The following is a 15,460-nucleotide window of genomic DNA, read 5'->3' as shown; positions in this document are numbered from 1 at the left end:
TCATGTATGGCAAGTGAAATATGTAACAACCAAACCATAGGTAAGAATGCAAAAACAATGTACTAAGTATGCGACGGATGGACATACATAGCATGATACCAAGTATAAGATGTCTTGTAAAACGATGTACTAAGTATGATGAACATACATAGCATGAAATGTTATGTAAAACGATATACTAAGTATGCACACAATGGGCATACATAGCATGTGATGTAAAATGTACTAAGTATGATGAACATACATAGCATGAAATGTTATGTAAAACGATGTACTAAGTATGCACACAATGGGCATACATAGCAAAAACATAATGAAATCATGTACTAATAGTGTACTAATGAACATAGCAAGTATATGATATAAAAGCATGAAATCATGAAAGTAACAAGTAGGCACATGTGTTTCACCCCAAAATGTTTGAAAAACAGTAAAAGAGGGGTCTATGTACTCACATGAGATTGCTTAGAAGTCGTAGGATAACCACCAAGCAGTGCTAGAAGATCACGGAATCAAACGGCACCTATATAGGTATCTACATTAATAAACGGACCTATCGGAGGATCGGGTAGTACGAAGGTTCGTAAACCAAATAAGTATGGGAACTTATGTAATATGGTTTAACAAAGCCTACGTACTAAAACGAAACCTATCCTAAGTGCTTTTGACCCCTTACGACCCGTTTAGGTAGCTTACGCTACTTTAACGCGTCGTTCGCGTAAAACGCGTTCGAAATGTCTAACTTGTGACAACCGTCAATTTTGCATGCATCCGTACTATTAATTAATTTTAATTATGAGCTTAATGACTGTGCTTGATTACATCTGACGCTTTAAACTGCTTACTGATTTATGTTATATACATACATGTGCATTCTTTACATACAGTCACTTCAATTATTTCATACAGACTCTTAGTGACAAACCTGATGCACAAAGCACAGTTAGTACAGTGAGCGAATAACTCAGACACATGCTGACAATGCCAGCACTTAGACAGATACTATTTTTAGGCCAGTATGGGCCAGGGATAAAACACTACACCAGTATGGAGTGTAGGGAAGCGAGGACCATAAGACTATGTCACTAGGTGATAGTTTGAGTGCCGGAAAGTGCCTAAAACGCAATTTAATTACAGAATTCCGCATTTTTAGTAACAATTCAGCTTTTAACACACTCATATTATACAGAGTATTGACTAAATGGTCCTGGACACTTTCCTAAGTGTTGGAATTAATTTCGTTACAAAAAGATGCACAAAGGACGCTATACGGGACAATTAAACGCTTTAACGGAACGATACGAAACCGAACAACCAGACATTACCCGAGACATGAAAATATTGTTATAAATATTATTTTATCATTTTAAATAAATTATGGTCACAAAAATCCCCATGCACCCTGTAAACATGACATGCACCCGCTATACTCGGAAATACCGTTAACCTTCTAACTTATTACCCACTAGTTACCAAAAATTTACACTTTACCCCCCCCCCCCCCAACCGAAAATCTGCCCTAATTATTTGAGAATATTTTGTTTAGATTAAGTGAAAAGAGAATCTTTATTTCATTGGCCAAAAGTTGGGTATGATTACCCTAGATTTAAATGTGTGCATATTCCCAATATGATGATCATCATTACTACCAAACTCCACACTCAACCTCCTCCTTCCCCCTTAATTTCAGCTCACCACCCCCCCCCCTCTCCATAACCGAATTCACCTCCACCACACTTCACCATCTCCATTTTCTTCTCCAACAAGCTCTCTTTCAAGTGTGAAGTTCATCCATAGAAGTGCAAGATTGAAGGTGTTCAAGGAAGTTTGATTCAAGCTTTGTCACCAACTTTTCACCATCATCTCATCTTAAGATTACTACCCTAGCCTTGTGCTAGTAGTAAGTCCCTTCATACTCTTGTTCCACCTTGATTCTTGTTACGATTTGTTGAATGTTCATCACACACAAAAGTTTAAACACTAAAATATGAACCTAAGTTTCTGCCTAAAAACCACATATAAAAAGGTTGTGTGAGGTTGAAATCTGAATGGTTTAGGGTTGGTTAAAGCATGATTGAAGTTTTAACATTTGTTCATCAATAAACCATGGTTAGGATCTTCGTTTATGCACTTTTAGTCACTTCTACAATGTAAACAGCTTGCTGAGTTGGATTTCCAACCAACTTCAACAGGCTGTAACGGGATCATTTTAAATCGAAAAACGGATTTTCTGAAGCCTAAAATGGGTATTTTGGAATAACTAAACAAATGCCACTGGAATCATAATTTTTCGAGACCGTTTACTATTTTTAAAAGACTATTTTTAGACAGCAGCTCAAGCTGCATTTTTATTGCAGAAAAAGTATGACATTTTCGGAGTCACAACTTAAAACCTGAATAAAATCAACTCATGAAATTTTTACAGTAGATGGACACCGTTGTCAGGACGACCCTCCAACTGGAATTTCGTCAAACGGACTTACGGTTAATTTTTAGTGAATATTTCCGTAAACTGCAATCAGAAAGTAACAAATCTAATTGCAGTCGAGAAAATGATTTTTTTATAAAATATGGGTAACAAACTGGACTTTGATATTTTTACACAATAAAATTTGGAACATATGTGACATTCTGTAAAAATTTGGTAATTTTTGGAAGAAGATAACTATTTTATAAAAATCCTCGAAAACAGTCCGGTTTCGAGTTATAAAGCTGAAATGAAGCATGCAACGTTTTGTTTGTCGATATGTCGGTTTGATTATTGAAAACGAATTACGGGATATGTGTAAAAGAAAATGATATGCTAATTAAGCATGGACACCCCTATTTACAAAGGAGACTCTGCCGAAATTTTCCGAAAATCCTAACACTTAAGAAATATTTGTGAGTCGGGTGTTTACTAGTATACTTTAGATTTTGTTTTCAAAGAATAGAACTCGTCATAATATTTATCACAAAATACAAAGTATCAGAGGTTGGTTTCATACCCGAACATGGTTAAATATATGTATTCTCTAAAATGGGATTTAAAAATATAATCCCAATATGAACAGACACATGTAAAATATCCCATCCTTGGGAAGGAAAGACGAATACACAAGCATGAGATGTATTATTACTAAAATATTAAAGACACTTTAAAACGTAACTCAAAGGCACTAATCAATACTAAGACAAGGCACGACCCGTTCGTCTAATAGACATTAGACCATTGTAGGTAGTCGTGTTTGCTGAGGAGATTTGGGGTACGAGTACCGAAGACGCAATACTGTGAGTTCATGTCCCCCTTTTCTCTTTAACTGTTTTCAGTTTTATACTTCGGGGGTGAAATACATGTTACAGACATTTACAGACATTTATTTACATGGTATGGTTAGCTTAAGGAGGGTTTTTATTACGCGAACATGTGAGTGGTGGGCATGACACTTAAGGCCATTAATCCTCGTTGTAGGACCGAGGGACATTAGTGATAGATCTATTTGGGTGTAGCGAGCCCCACTCCTGAGTCCGCTGAGTGAACCATGAGTTGACTAAGTGCCCGACGCACAAATCCGCTAGGGTTGAGTCTTCCTGCATCACTTCACACTTATCATTGGCTTTGCAACCCAATGATGGTTTTTCCTTATTGCTACATACCAGGGATTTTCATACATACAGACATTTTTACAAAGGTTTATACATACTTACTTACACATGAACTCGCTCAACTTTTGTTGATTTTTCAAACTACATGTATTTCAGGGAATTAGTAAATGGATCTGGCAGGCGTTGGAGTTTTTTTAGCTGCGTTGTGAATAAAGATGTCATCCAAGTCATTAGGGCTTAGGAGGCGTATCTTAATCCTGGACGAGATACGTGGTCCTAACTCGGGGTTGTTTTAAAAATCTTTTGTTGAGTCTTTTTGAACTCCTTAAAACATGTTATGGTTGGTAACTTGAATTTGGTCTCGTCATTTCAGACAATTATGTTGTACTACTTTTAAACTTAAATTAATGGAGGCTTGGAGATGTTAATAAGTCTCTTATGGCGTCTCATGCTTGGAGTGTTTTAATCAAGAGGAATTCGCTATGGGTCGCTTGGATTTATTCATATAAGTTAAAGCAAGGTAACTTTTGGAGATGTAATGAAGGGGCAAATTGTAGCTGGTCATGGAGGAAAATTCTGCAAATCAGGCCGATTTTAAGAAGTTATATTTGGTCTAAGTTGGGGAATGGTAAAAATACTTCAGCTTGGTTTGACACGTGGAGTAATCTAGGGCCTCTCATTAATTTCGTTTCGCCTAGAATGATAAATAATGCAGGATTTTTGTTAGAAGACAAGGTTGCGGATCTTTATTCTGATAACTCGTGGGTTTGGCCGCAAGATTGGAGATCTCGGTTCATTGAGTTGAATCAGTTGGTTTCTATCCACTTGCAACCGAACACAGATGACAGAATATGCTGGATAGAAGGGGACGATCTTCATGATTTTTCTTCGTCAACAGTTTGGCAGTCTCTTCGGTCAAGGGAGCAAGAGATCGATTGGGTTAACATTGTATGGTTTAATCAATGCATTCCCAGACATGCGTTCTTAATGTGGCTCATTATGCGTCGGAAGCTCCTCACGCAAGATATCATCTTAAAGTGGGATTTTTCAAGACGTAAAAATATGAACATGATGTGTTGCCTATTGTGTTTTGAAAATGTGGACTCTCATGAACACCTTTTCTTTGAGTGTCGGTTTTCTACTCAAATTTGGTGTATGGTCCGAGACAAGGCGGCTATGGCTAATGTGGATCATAAATGGTCTTCGATTACAAGGTGGCTTAAGGATCGAGGAAAGTCGAAGAGGGCGGCTGATTATTTTAGCAGGCTCGTGGTTGGGGCGACGGCTTATGTCATTTGGCAAGAACGTAATCATAGGTTATTCAGAAATCAAACGAGACCCCCGGATGTGATTCGAGATACAATTCTCAAGACTATTCGATACAAGCTAATGGGCGTCAAATTCAAACAGTGTGCTAATGTGCGGAACCTGTTGGCAGAGTGGGAGATTGCTGAAGACAAGATGATCGATGATGGAGGCTAATTCTTATTTTGGCTAGTTGTTTGTGTGTGTTTCTCTAGATAAGTGTCTAGGTGTGGTTAATTTGTATTTGTTGGTTGTTTGGCTTACTTACATGGGGCATGTCTCATGTTTGAACTAGTGTGGACGTTTCCTCACTACTTGTTTTTGTTTGTGAAGTTTATAAAATCACCGGGGTAACCCTTTACCCAAAAAAAAAAACTTAAATTAATGGATGTACATCTACTGGTTTTATCATATAGTGTTGTTATGATCATATGCAATGGTATTAAGAAGTCACACCAATAATCACGCTTCCGCAAAAGTCAGGGTGTGACAGCTTGGTATCAGAGCTTCGATCGTAGTGAACTAGGATTCATTCTCGAGTCTAGACTACGATCAATAGGGCTCTCACGAAAACGCTTTTACAAACATGTTTTTCATTGCATACACAAAACGCCCAGATCCAGGGAACAAACATTTTTACAAACAAAAGGCACAAATACACATTCCAAAATATATGTTTATAATTCAGCCTTAGAGGCTGAGGGAGGTTCAGTCTTAGAGACTAAGGGATTCAATCTTAGAGATTGAGGGTGGTTCAGCCTTAGAGGCTGGGGAGGTTCAGTCTTAGAGACTGAGGGGTTCAATCTTAGAGATTCAGGAGGTTCAGTCTTAGAGACTGAGGGGTTCAATCTGAGAGATTGGGGAGGTTCAGTCTTAGAGACTGAGGGGTTCAATCTGAGAGATTGGGGAGGTTCAGTCTTAGAGGCTGGGGAAAAATTTAGTCTTAGAGACTGGGAGGTTTGGTCTTAGAGACCAGGGATTTAGTCCTAGAGACTGGGGAAGTTGGTCTTAGAGACCAGGGGGTTGGTCTTAGAGACCAGGGGGTTGGTCTTAGAGACCAGGGGGTTGGTCTTAGAGACTAGAGGGTTGGTCTTATAGACCAGAGAGTTAGTCTGAGAGACTAGGGAGTTCGGTCTAAGAGACTGGGTGGGATAGTCTAGGGAAGACTAGGATGATTACTTGCTTACATTGTTCTCACATACATGCTTAATTGCTAATTTTTGATAAACGTGCATATGTGGAAATTGTTTGCATATGCTAACTGATAGTAATTGCTATGGAAATACATACTATGACTACCATGTACCGATACACATGTCGCCTTGATCAAAAAGCGGGTTGTCAAGCATTGATGACCCTATGGCCACCACCACAAATGATGAGACTGCACTTGCGCCGGAGATATTTACGTCAGACACTGAGAGTGATCCTGATATGCTGACCAAGGGCAAGGACGACTTACAACAGTCCGCGCTACCAGATTTTGGGATGATTTATCCTTGCTGAAGGCTTCTCCGACAAGAATCCTCCTATTACGCTTGTTTCAGTCCATGACCACTTCATCACTGGTCACCCCGATGGTAAACACACCATGGTTTCGAACCTCGACAATACGCCCCCTGTGGACATCCCTTCCGAAGGTAGGCTACTCGACGAACAGCCGATGACGTCGACATGACTATTGATGGTCCTCCTGACGACATCCATGGTGATGGAAAGTTAGACGAGAACGTTATTACAAATTTCACATTTGAGACCTCTGTTATCAGGCTATCCTCTGTGCCTGGAATACACACGATTTCAGACTCCTCTGAGTCTGTGACAATTACAGCCTTATAGATGGCCGGATTGCAACCTTCTACTACTGACACAGACGACGACACCGTTATGACTGCTGCACTATCACTTGCTCAAGGCGCCACACCGTTACATGACCCAGAGACTGCCCCTGAGCTAGCTTCTGCACCTTTGTGGGACAACTTGATGTTGCACCGGCTGATCCTGCACTCTTGATTGATCATAACCCTGTTTCCTTTTGGTTTACTAGACATTGCACCTCTTATATCTGACCCAGTACCTGCACCTGACGATCCCCTTATTGGTTGAGACGTTTGTTTTTGCACCCACAATCGATGATGATTGCTCCTTCTCTCCTATGGAGACCGACGTCCATTGCATCAGCATGCCTATCACTTCCTCTTAGGACTTACCCACACCACAGAAAGGTACTCCAGGACGGCACCCGCCTAACGATCCCTATTGCTGCTACAACATTTTCTATGACCTCACAGGCCGCACTGTTGCTACTTTCAACCCTACAGTGCTGGACGAGCCATTTCGATGGTCCCTATAATACACTATGCTAATTTTAGACCCTTACCATCCCTCACACTATGGGGACTACACAGCTACAGCTTGAGGATATGAGTCGCAGAACGTTGGAGCTTGAGCTGACACCACGTCATCCACCCTGTCTATTGCTAGTATACTTTGATCCTCCACACTCATCACTGTCTCCTTTGGCACACTCTCCTGCTACTATTACACCTTCTTGGTCATTAAGGCTCGTTTCTTTACTGTCAAGCGGCAGATCGGTTAATTACTTCGACGTATATACAAGCCCGAGGAGGAAGTCCACGCATGTTAATAGTTTACTTTTCTTTCCCCCTCCACCCCAGTCACAAATATAATTGATTTCTGGATTTTGCGGATTGCATTACATTTGGGTAAAGACACTAATGATAAGCCGGGATTGTGGAGACTTTTAAAGACCACTTCAGACTACGTGATTTTGATACACTGATATACTTGTTGGGCAAGGGTAGGGTGACCCTGTTTCCCCCTTGATGTGATACATTTTGAAAGACGATACAATTGTGGTCGGAGAATAATGAGAGCCCAACCATCATAAAACATGCGACAATACTTTGTGGCCAATGACCAGCGAAAGCTCTGACGCTATGTCTTCGTTAAGCATGTTATTGATCTATATGTGTGTGCTGTAATTTTAACGCTACGTGCTTACTTGCTATGCTCTCATTAAACATAATTACCAAATTGCTTGGTTATGCTATTATTATGCTATTTCTTGAATGGTTGGTGTGATGACCTATACTGTGTATGTACATAAAACCACTAAACAACTAAATGCACTTCCTGAACAAATAAGACTCGACCTAATCGATCTTCTTCTTAGAAGATGCCGACACGAGGGAACGTCAATACCAACAACCCTCCGCCAACAACAGCGGCAGAACTACAAGTGCGCATCTCACGGGCCATTGCACCGCTCGAGGCCCTTCGCTCTGAACATGGCGAAGGCTGCACCTACAAGCAGTTCTTAGACCACAAACCTCGGGAATTTGATGGCACTGGGGGTGCCTTAGCCTTCGTACACTGGGTTGAGAAGACGGATTCTGTCTTAAGATTGAGCAAATGTGCCCCAGGGCACCAGGTCACGTACTGTAGATGGGGCTCTGTCATGGTGGAACCTTCAGGTTCAGACAATGGCCGAGACTGCTGTGAACACTTTGACGTGGGACGAACTGAAAGAACTAATGCGAAAAAGATATTGCTCGAGGGCAGAAGTCCAGAAGTTGGAAACGGAATTGTGGAACTTGAAAATGGAAGGTCCAAAGATAGCCGAATATGTGCAGAGATTTGGCGAATTATCACCAGTTGCTTCGCGTTTGGTTGAACCGGAACCTAGGAAGATTGAAAGTTTCATAGGGGGATTGGCACCTCAGGTTCTAAGCCTGGTAACAACATCTAAACCTTCAATGATCACCGAGGCTATCGACATAAGCGTGGCGCTCACTGAAGAAGCGGTTAGACTAGGAAAATTTTCCACTACGGACGAGAAAAAGGAGACTCCTATAGAGTCATCTGGGGATAATAAGAGAAAGATTGTAAATTTCAAGAAGATTACTCAGGCAAGTAACAAGAAAAAGTCCAAAAAGGGAAAGGACTACATGGGTATTCTCCCTATGTGCGGCAATTGTCTACGCTATCATGTCGGGCGATGTAAATATGGGAAATGTGATAACTGTGGCAAGAGAGGGCATCCTAAGGAAACTTGTAGGCAAGTTACTGAAAGTAGGAATGGAGGCCAAGATGGAAGCAAGAATCACGGAGGGAACAACGACAGTGACGATCATCCAGGCAGGACAAGTGACAGACAGAAACATGCTCAAGGTTGTCTTAACTGTGGGAGCAAGAAGCATTTCAGAAAATACTGCCCTAAAAAGAATCAGACACGAGGATAAAAGCTCAGTAGCAGAGCTAGGGGAGCACACCAGGAATCCAAGCACGAATATCGGTACATCCAATATCACTCAACGTTATGCACACGTGTTGCCAAATACTGTTGCAAATTTTCGGTTTCGCATCTCTACAGCTAGATAACTCGCACTCGATGGAACTAGCTAGGTGCAGCTAGTGGAAGCCAACACAGTGACTAGAAACGGCAAGATAAAACCCGGAGAGCGTAAATTTACGCTTGATCTATTGCCAGTTGAGTTGGAAAGCTTCGACAAGGTAATTGGGATGGATCAACTGCCGAGTATTCGAGCGGAGATTGATAACCGCATCACAATGGCAAACGAAGAAACGACCGTGGCTCATGAAGCAGGATACGCCCCTACAAATTACTAATTGCGGGGAGGCCCAAAAGTTATTGCGTAAAGGATGTGTTGTTTTCTTGGCTCACGTCGGGGACAAGGGAGCCGAAGGACCAAAACTCGAAGATATTCCTGTGATAAGGAAATATCCTGAAGTCTACCCTGAAGACTTGCCAGAATTATCCCCTCAACGACAAGACGAATCTTCGCATCGATTTGATTCCAGGCGTTGCGCCTGTAGTTTTTTTTTTTGGGTAAAGGGTTACCCCGGTAAATTTTATAAATCACCAAACCGCAATAAAGAACAAGTAGTGAGGATGTGTTCCACACTAGTTCATATACAGGACATGCCCCATATATGTTAGCCAAGCAAAACAAAACAACTATGACACCCCGTAACCTAGCCTACTAAACATCATGATCTAGCAGACAAAACAATAGAAAAAAAAAACAAAACAAAATCCTCAACCGCCATCATCAAAAATAAAGCTGCCACAAACCGGCAACCCCTTCAAACGAACCAAATGACGCCTATCCATTTGAGAATTTTGAAGAAGAGGTGCTTGCCCCTGCTTTCGAAGAGAACGGATGAGTACCCGATGTCATAAAAGCACTAGTTTCATTGTAGACTTCTTCGACCTCCTCTTCATCTGAATCCTGCCTGTCACTCGACTTTTCCTCTTTCTTCTCTAAACGGCCCACAGTACTACCTCCCTGACCACCATCATCATCCCTAAGCGCATCAAAAGGGTTTGACGTTGCTACCTGAGTGTTCACCGGCTTCTTCACTGACGGGATTGGTTTAGGGTTTACAACCGGTCTGTACACTACCTTAGGCTTCTGATTTTTAATATGCAGACCCTGGGTAGTAGCTTTCTTCTTCTTTGCACCAACAACCTGAAAATCATCAATCTTCTTCCCAGGATCCCCACTCGAAACAACCTGAGCCCTTTTTGGGCACGAGTTATCATCATGACCAAACACGCAGCAAGAAGAGCACCTTAACGGCTCCCAATCATATTCAATTTTAACCTCCTCCATTGAATGACCCTTACCTTCTAAAGACGGGATTGCGACCATAACACTTCTCTTTAACTCAGCCCCGGCTTGAATTTCAATGAGAGCTCTAGCATAACTGCTTCTTCCCCATGACTCAGCACACATTGTAGTAGTGTACGAATCAAGCAACTTAGGTACCCCTATCTTAGAAGCAAGCAAACTAAGACCGTCCTCAGTATAAGCTGCTAACGGCACTTCATGCATCTTAACCCAAACTGGAATAGCTTTTATATCCTCTTTTTCCAACTTAATGGATGCCGACCACTCTTTCAATATAATAGGAACGTTTCTGATCATCCATGGCCCATCCTCTAACATCTGGTTCATCCCTTCTTTAGTCTTGAACTTAAAGAAAAAGAACCCATTCGCATTCATCATAAGTCTAGTCAAACCATATTTCACCCAGTTGTTCTTTGCAAAGAAATCCACCACAGGAAATGCCAAACGTTTACCCAGAAAATAACCATACAAAGTGTTTGCATACCTGTCTGTAACTTGTTTAACCGAAGATAAAGGAATTACCACATCTGCTCCTTCAACACTCTCATTAGACTCCAAAGCCCTAAAATTCACTTTTACTGCTTCTTTAGAATTTGCAGCCACATTAGCATAAGAACCCCGATCCGCAACCCCCGATGTTCCACGATCAGCCAACATACTCAGTCTATTTGAGCCGGTTACTGCTGGGAATTCCTTGTTAAGGTTACCAGACCCTTCACAATCCGAAAATAGTGGAACAGCCAATTTCGTAAGCTTTTCAATTGAACTGTAAGTTGAAGCTTCCATAGGGCTTTGAGCCGACCCTCTTCGGGGTAACCAAGTAGTGCCTTCGACATCAATGAACCGTTTGGCTAATTCATCAAAAGAGACTGAATTTTTACCGCGGTCTTGCGGAAAAACCCCAGCTGAATTCTCTTCCATACGTTACAGGCCAAACAACCGTGTCTTGTGTTTTCGTCAAACCCGAATCAGAAGAACCTTGACCAGAACCCTGAATTACTGTTGAACCAAGAACTGCCGTCAATAGGTATTCAGCAATCAAGGACAGCCGGCTGAAACAAAACCCTAGCCGGAACCACAATTGAAATCGATGAAAACCCTAGCCGCCGTCAAGGTTAGAATCGATCAAATTCCAACCAGAACCCAATCGGACCCAGACGAATATCCCAAACTTTGTACCAGAAACCCTAATTCGAAAAAAGTAGATTATCGAATTAGAAATTGATTACCGAATCAGAAAGACCGATTAACCCTGCTCTGAACGGACAAAGATTGAAAGTAGTGAAACCCTAGCACAAACCGACGCTGTGATAAGTTTCAGATCTTTAATCCCGTAATCAAGTGATCGCCGAACAGGAAGAGAACAAAAACCGAAACCCTAGAAAAGTAAATAACCCTAATCTGATTTCAAAAAGTTAGAAATAGAGAATCAATTGATGATAATCAACCCCTAGATGCTAACCAGATCGATCAAGACTCGGGATTTGATGAACGAATTGAAGGTTTCAAGTTTTTCCCCAAGATCGCCCAAGATCGCCCAAGATCCCCCCTTAGCAAGTTTTTTGTTGTTAATCGCGTTGCGCCTGTAGTTGATGCACTTTAGCGACTTACACCTCGGAGATGCAAGAATTGGCAGTGCGACCTCAGAAGTTGATGGAGAAGGAAGATAACAGACCAAAAATTCCCTTTTGGGTAACCCAGATTTCTGCTCGTCAAAAAGAAGGACGTAGTTTTCAAATAGGCATCGACTATCAAGAGCCGAAGAACTAACCTACAAGAGTCAGTAACTCTTGCTAAGAATTAACAAATTTCTTACTTAACTAACTGTGAGGATCCAACTACTATTACACGACTGATTGATGATCGAGTGTCGTTAGCGATGAATTCAGGAAGAAAGCATACTGGGGGAAATTGTGGGACAATAACTTGTTTTTAAACGTACACAAAGATGGTGTTTCCTACACAATGCACAAAACCGAGTTACACAGAATACGAAACCTTGAGGATCTAGAAAACATATGCTTAGGACCCTTGGGAACCCAGGTCCAAACTTGTAAAGGTTGTTACTTAGACACCATATCTGTTAACTCAATCGAACACTATTAACCTGACATATATGCCATTTCAGTTAACAAAACAGAAAGTACTTGAAATTCTTTCATTAAAATCTTCACTTTTGCTTCTAGCCGAGTAGATGTTTGCGTCTCTACTCCCCTTAAAGTAGTTGCATCGCTTTGATTTTCTTCGCTAAGAGCGAACACACATTTGCTTCGATACATGGTCATTACCTCACACTCATTGTTTCATCACCTGGAAGCTCACATATTACGCGTGCACCATCTGCTACGCATACGGTTTCATTTCGAACGCTTCATTGAAATTCGAATATTATGTTGCTAAATCTAACTACTGGTTTGTGATTCGAATGGCCTACATTATTGTAACGGTTGACTCTTTTGCTATTAAGTCAACACACTTTCTCGAAAACTTCTTTTGTTTCAAGATACATTCATGGTTTATTTTTGTAACCATGCTGAGATTTCCCTTATTGGTACATACGTTTATTGTCGGGTTATGCTGAAAATAAGTTCAATTGCTTGAACTTATCCATTTCACATGTTTTGATTTGAGACGCCATGTGATGTATTGGGAACATCACATTCAAATATTCTTGCAAAGGTTCTTTTGTTTCGAGACATAGTGGACTCGATTGGCCTACGACTCCACTAAATCATTTGTTGATTTCGATACCTTGCGGTGATACTTTCACAGAATTGAAGCTTGCGCTAAGTTCGTTACGCACCTCATACACGGATTTGATTATTTATTGACTTGCACTAAATCCGTTTTATTTATCATGATTAAAGCAGTCTCAACACAGTTGTGTGTCAAGGCAATGGTACATAGATTCATTTCATAAGCCCAATGTACCTCCTGATGATACTTTCAATGACTAATCGAATACCTTGTGGTATTTAATACTTTTTCACCTTCGATCAAAAAACAGTGGCTCTTTGATATTCTTTGTTCAACTGGAAACTTTACGACATTGTGTAAATCAAATCTTCAGGTTGTCTCAGTACACTTTCATTTGATTTCGGACACGGTGAACTTGTTCAGTCACCATTATTATTTCTCGTCATTTCGGCACCTTGTGGTGTCATTGCAAATTTGCAGCTTGTGCTAATCATGGTCGATCGTTTTACACAAAACTACATATACTTTTGTTTGAACTAAGTCATTTAAACATTCCTGATGCAACTACGAATCAAGACAATGATACACCAGATTCACTTGTATTTCATTCAGTGTATATTCACAATTCGAGAATGTCAACACACAAATCCTTATCATTTACTCATTCCAAAGTTGACAAGTCATTTTCATCTCCAAGTCGTTGATTTTGAGTTCATATAGCGGATGCTATGGTTTGTGAAAAATTGCATACTACGACCAATCATTTGAGAATCCTATCGGACAAAACTCCTCTTTTGGGGAACCCCTGTTAACTGGATTACACTAGACTATGCGTCGATACGCCTTGTACCTTCGACACCAAATGCTAAAAGCACATACCTTTTAATTCGTGATATTATATATGTTCTTGGACTCACTTGATGTGAATAGGGTTTGATTCGATTTGGTGATTATCTACCTCGGTGCTATTCATATGCATACATACATAATGAAACCCTAAGGAGTTAAGGTAGTACAAATTTCGAGGACGAAATTTTCTTAACGGGGGGAGAATGTGACAACCGTCAATTTTGCATGCATCCGTACTATTAATTAATTTTAATTATGAGCTTAATGACTGTGCTTGATTACATCTGACGCTTTAAACTGCTTACTAATTTATGTTATATACATACATGTGCATTCTTTACATACAGTCACTTCAATTATTTCATACAGACTCTTAGTGACAAACCTGATGCACAAAGCACAGTTAGTACAGTGAGCGAATAACTCAGACACATGTTGACAATGCCAGCACTTAGACAGATACTATTTTTAGGCCAGTATGGGCCAGGAATAAAACACTACACCAGTATGGAGTGTAGGGAAGCGAGGACCATAAGACTATGTCACTAGGTGATAGTTTGAGTGCCGGAAAGTGCCTAAAACGCAATTTAATTACAGAATTCCGCATTTTTAGTAACAATTTAGCTTTTAACACACTCATATTATACAGAGTATTGACTAAATGGTCCTGGACACTTTCCTAAGTGTTGGAATTAATTTCGTTACAAAAAGATGCACAAAGGACGCTATACGGGACAATTAAACGCTTTAACGGAACGATACGAAACTGAACAACCAGACATTACCCGAGACATGAAAATATTGTTATAAATATTATTTTATCATTTTAAATAAATTATGGTCACAAAAATCCCCATGCACCCTGTAAACATGACATGCACCCGCTATACTCGGAAATACCGTTAACCTTCTAACTTATTACCCACTAGTTACCAAAAATTTACACTTTACCCCCCCCAACCGAAAATCTGCCCTAATTATTTGAGAATATTTTGTTTAGATTATGTGAAAAGAGAATCTTTATTTCATTGGCCAAAAGTTGGGTATGATTACCCTAGGTTTAAATGTATGCATATTCCCAAGATGATGATCATCATTACTACCAAACTCCACACTCAACCTCCTCCTTCCCCCTTAATTTCAGCTCACCACCCCCCCCCCTCTCTCCATAACCGAATTCACCTCCACCACACTTCACCATCTCCATTTTCTTCTCCAACAAGCTCTCTTTCAAGTGTGAAGTTCATCCATAGAAGTGCAAGATTGAAGGTGTTCAAGGAAGTTTGATTCAAGCTTTGTCACCAACTTTTCACCATCATCTAATCTTAAGATTACTACCCTAGCCT

General features: G+C 40.6%; 1 protein-coding gene across 1 annotated transcript; it reads left to right on the top strand.

Annotated features, from left to right (window-relative positions):
* Positions 1 to 4,284: 4,284 nt before the first annotated feature.
* Positions 4,285 to 5,067, top strand: LOC110875926. Its single transcript, XM_022124118.1, has one exon. It carries the CDS (start codon positions 4,285 to 4,287, stop codon positions 5,065 to 5,067), a length of 783 nt encoding a protein of 260 aa, XP_021979810.1.
* The last annotated feature ends 10,393 nt before the right edge of the window (positions 5,068 to 15,460 follow it).

This window comes from Helianthus annuus, chromosome 8 (genome assembly GCF_002127325.2).
Source record: "Helianthus annuus cultivar XRQ/B chromosome 8, HanXRQr2.0-SUNRISE, whole genome shotgun sequence".
Lineage (NCBI taxonomy): Eukaryota > Viridiplantae > Streptophyta > Magnoliopsida > Asterales > Asteraceae > Helianthus > Helianthus annuus.
Note: the sequence above shows the minus strand (reverse complement) of the source record. Positions and strands in the feature narration are given on the sequence as shown.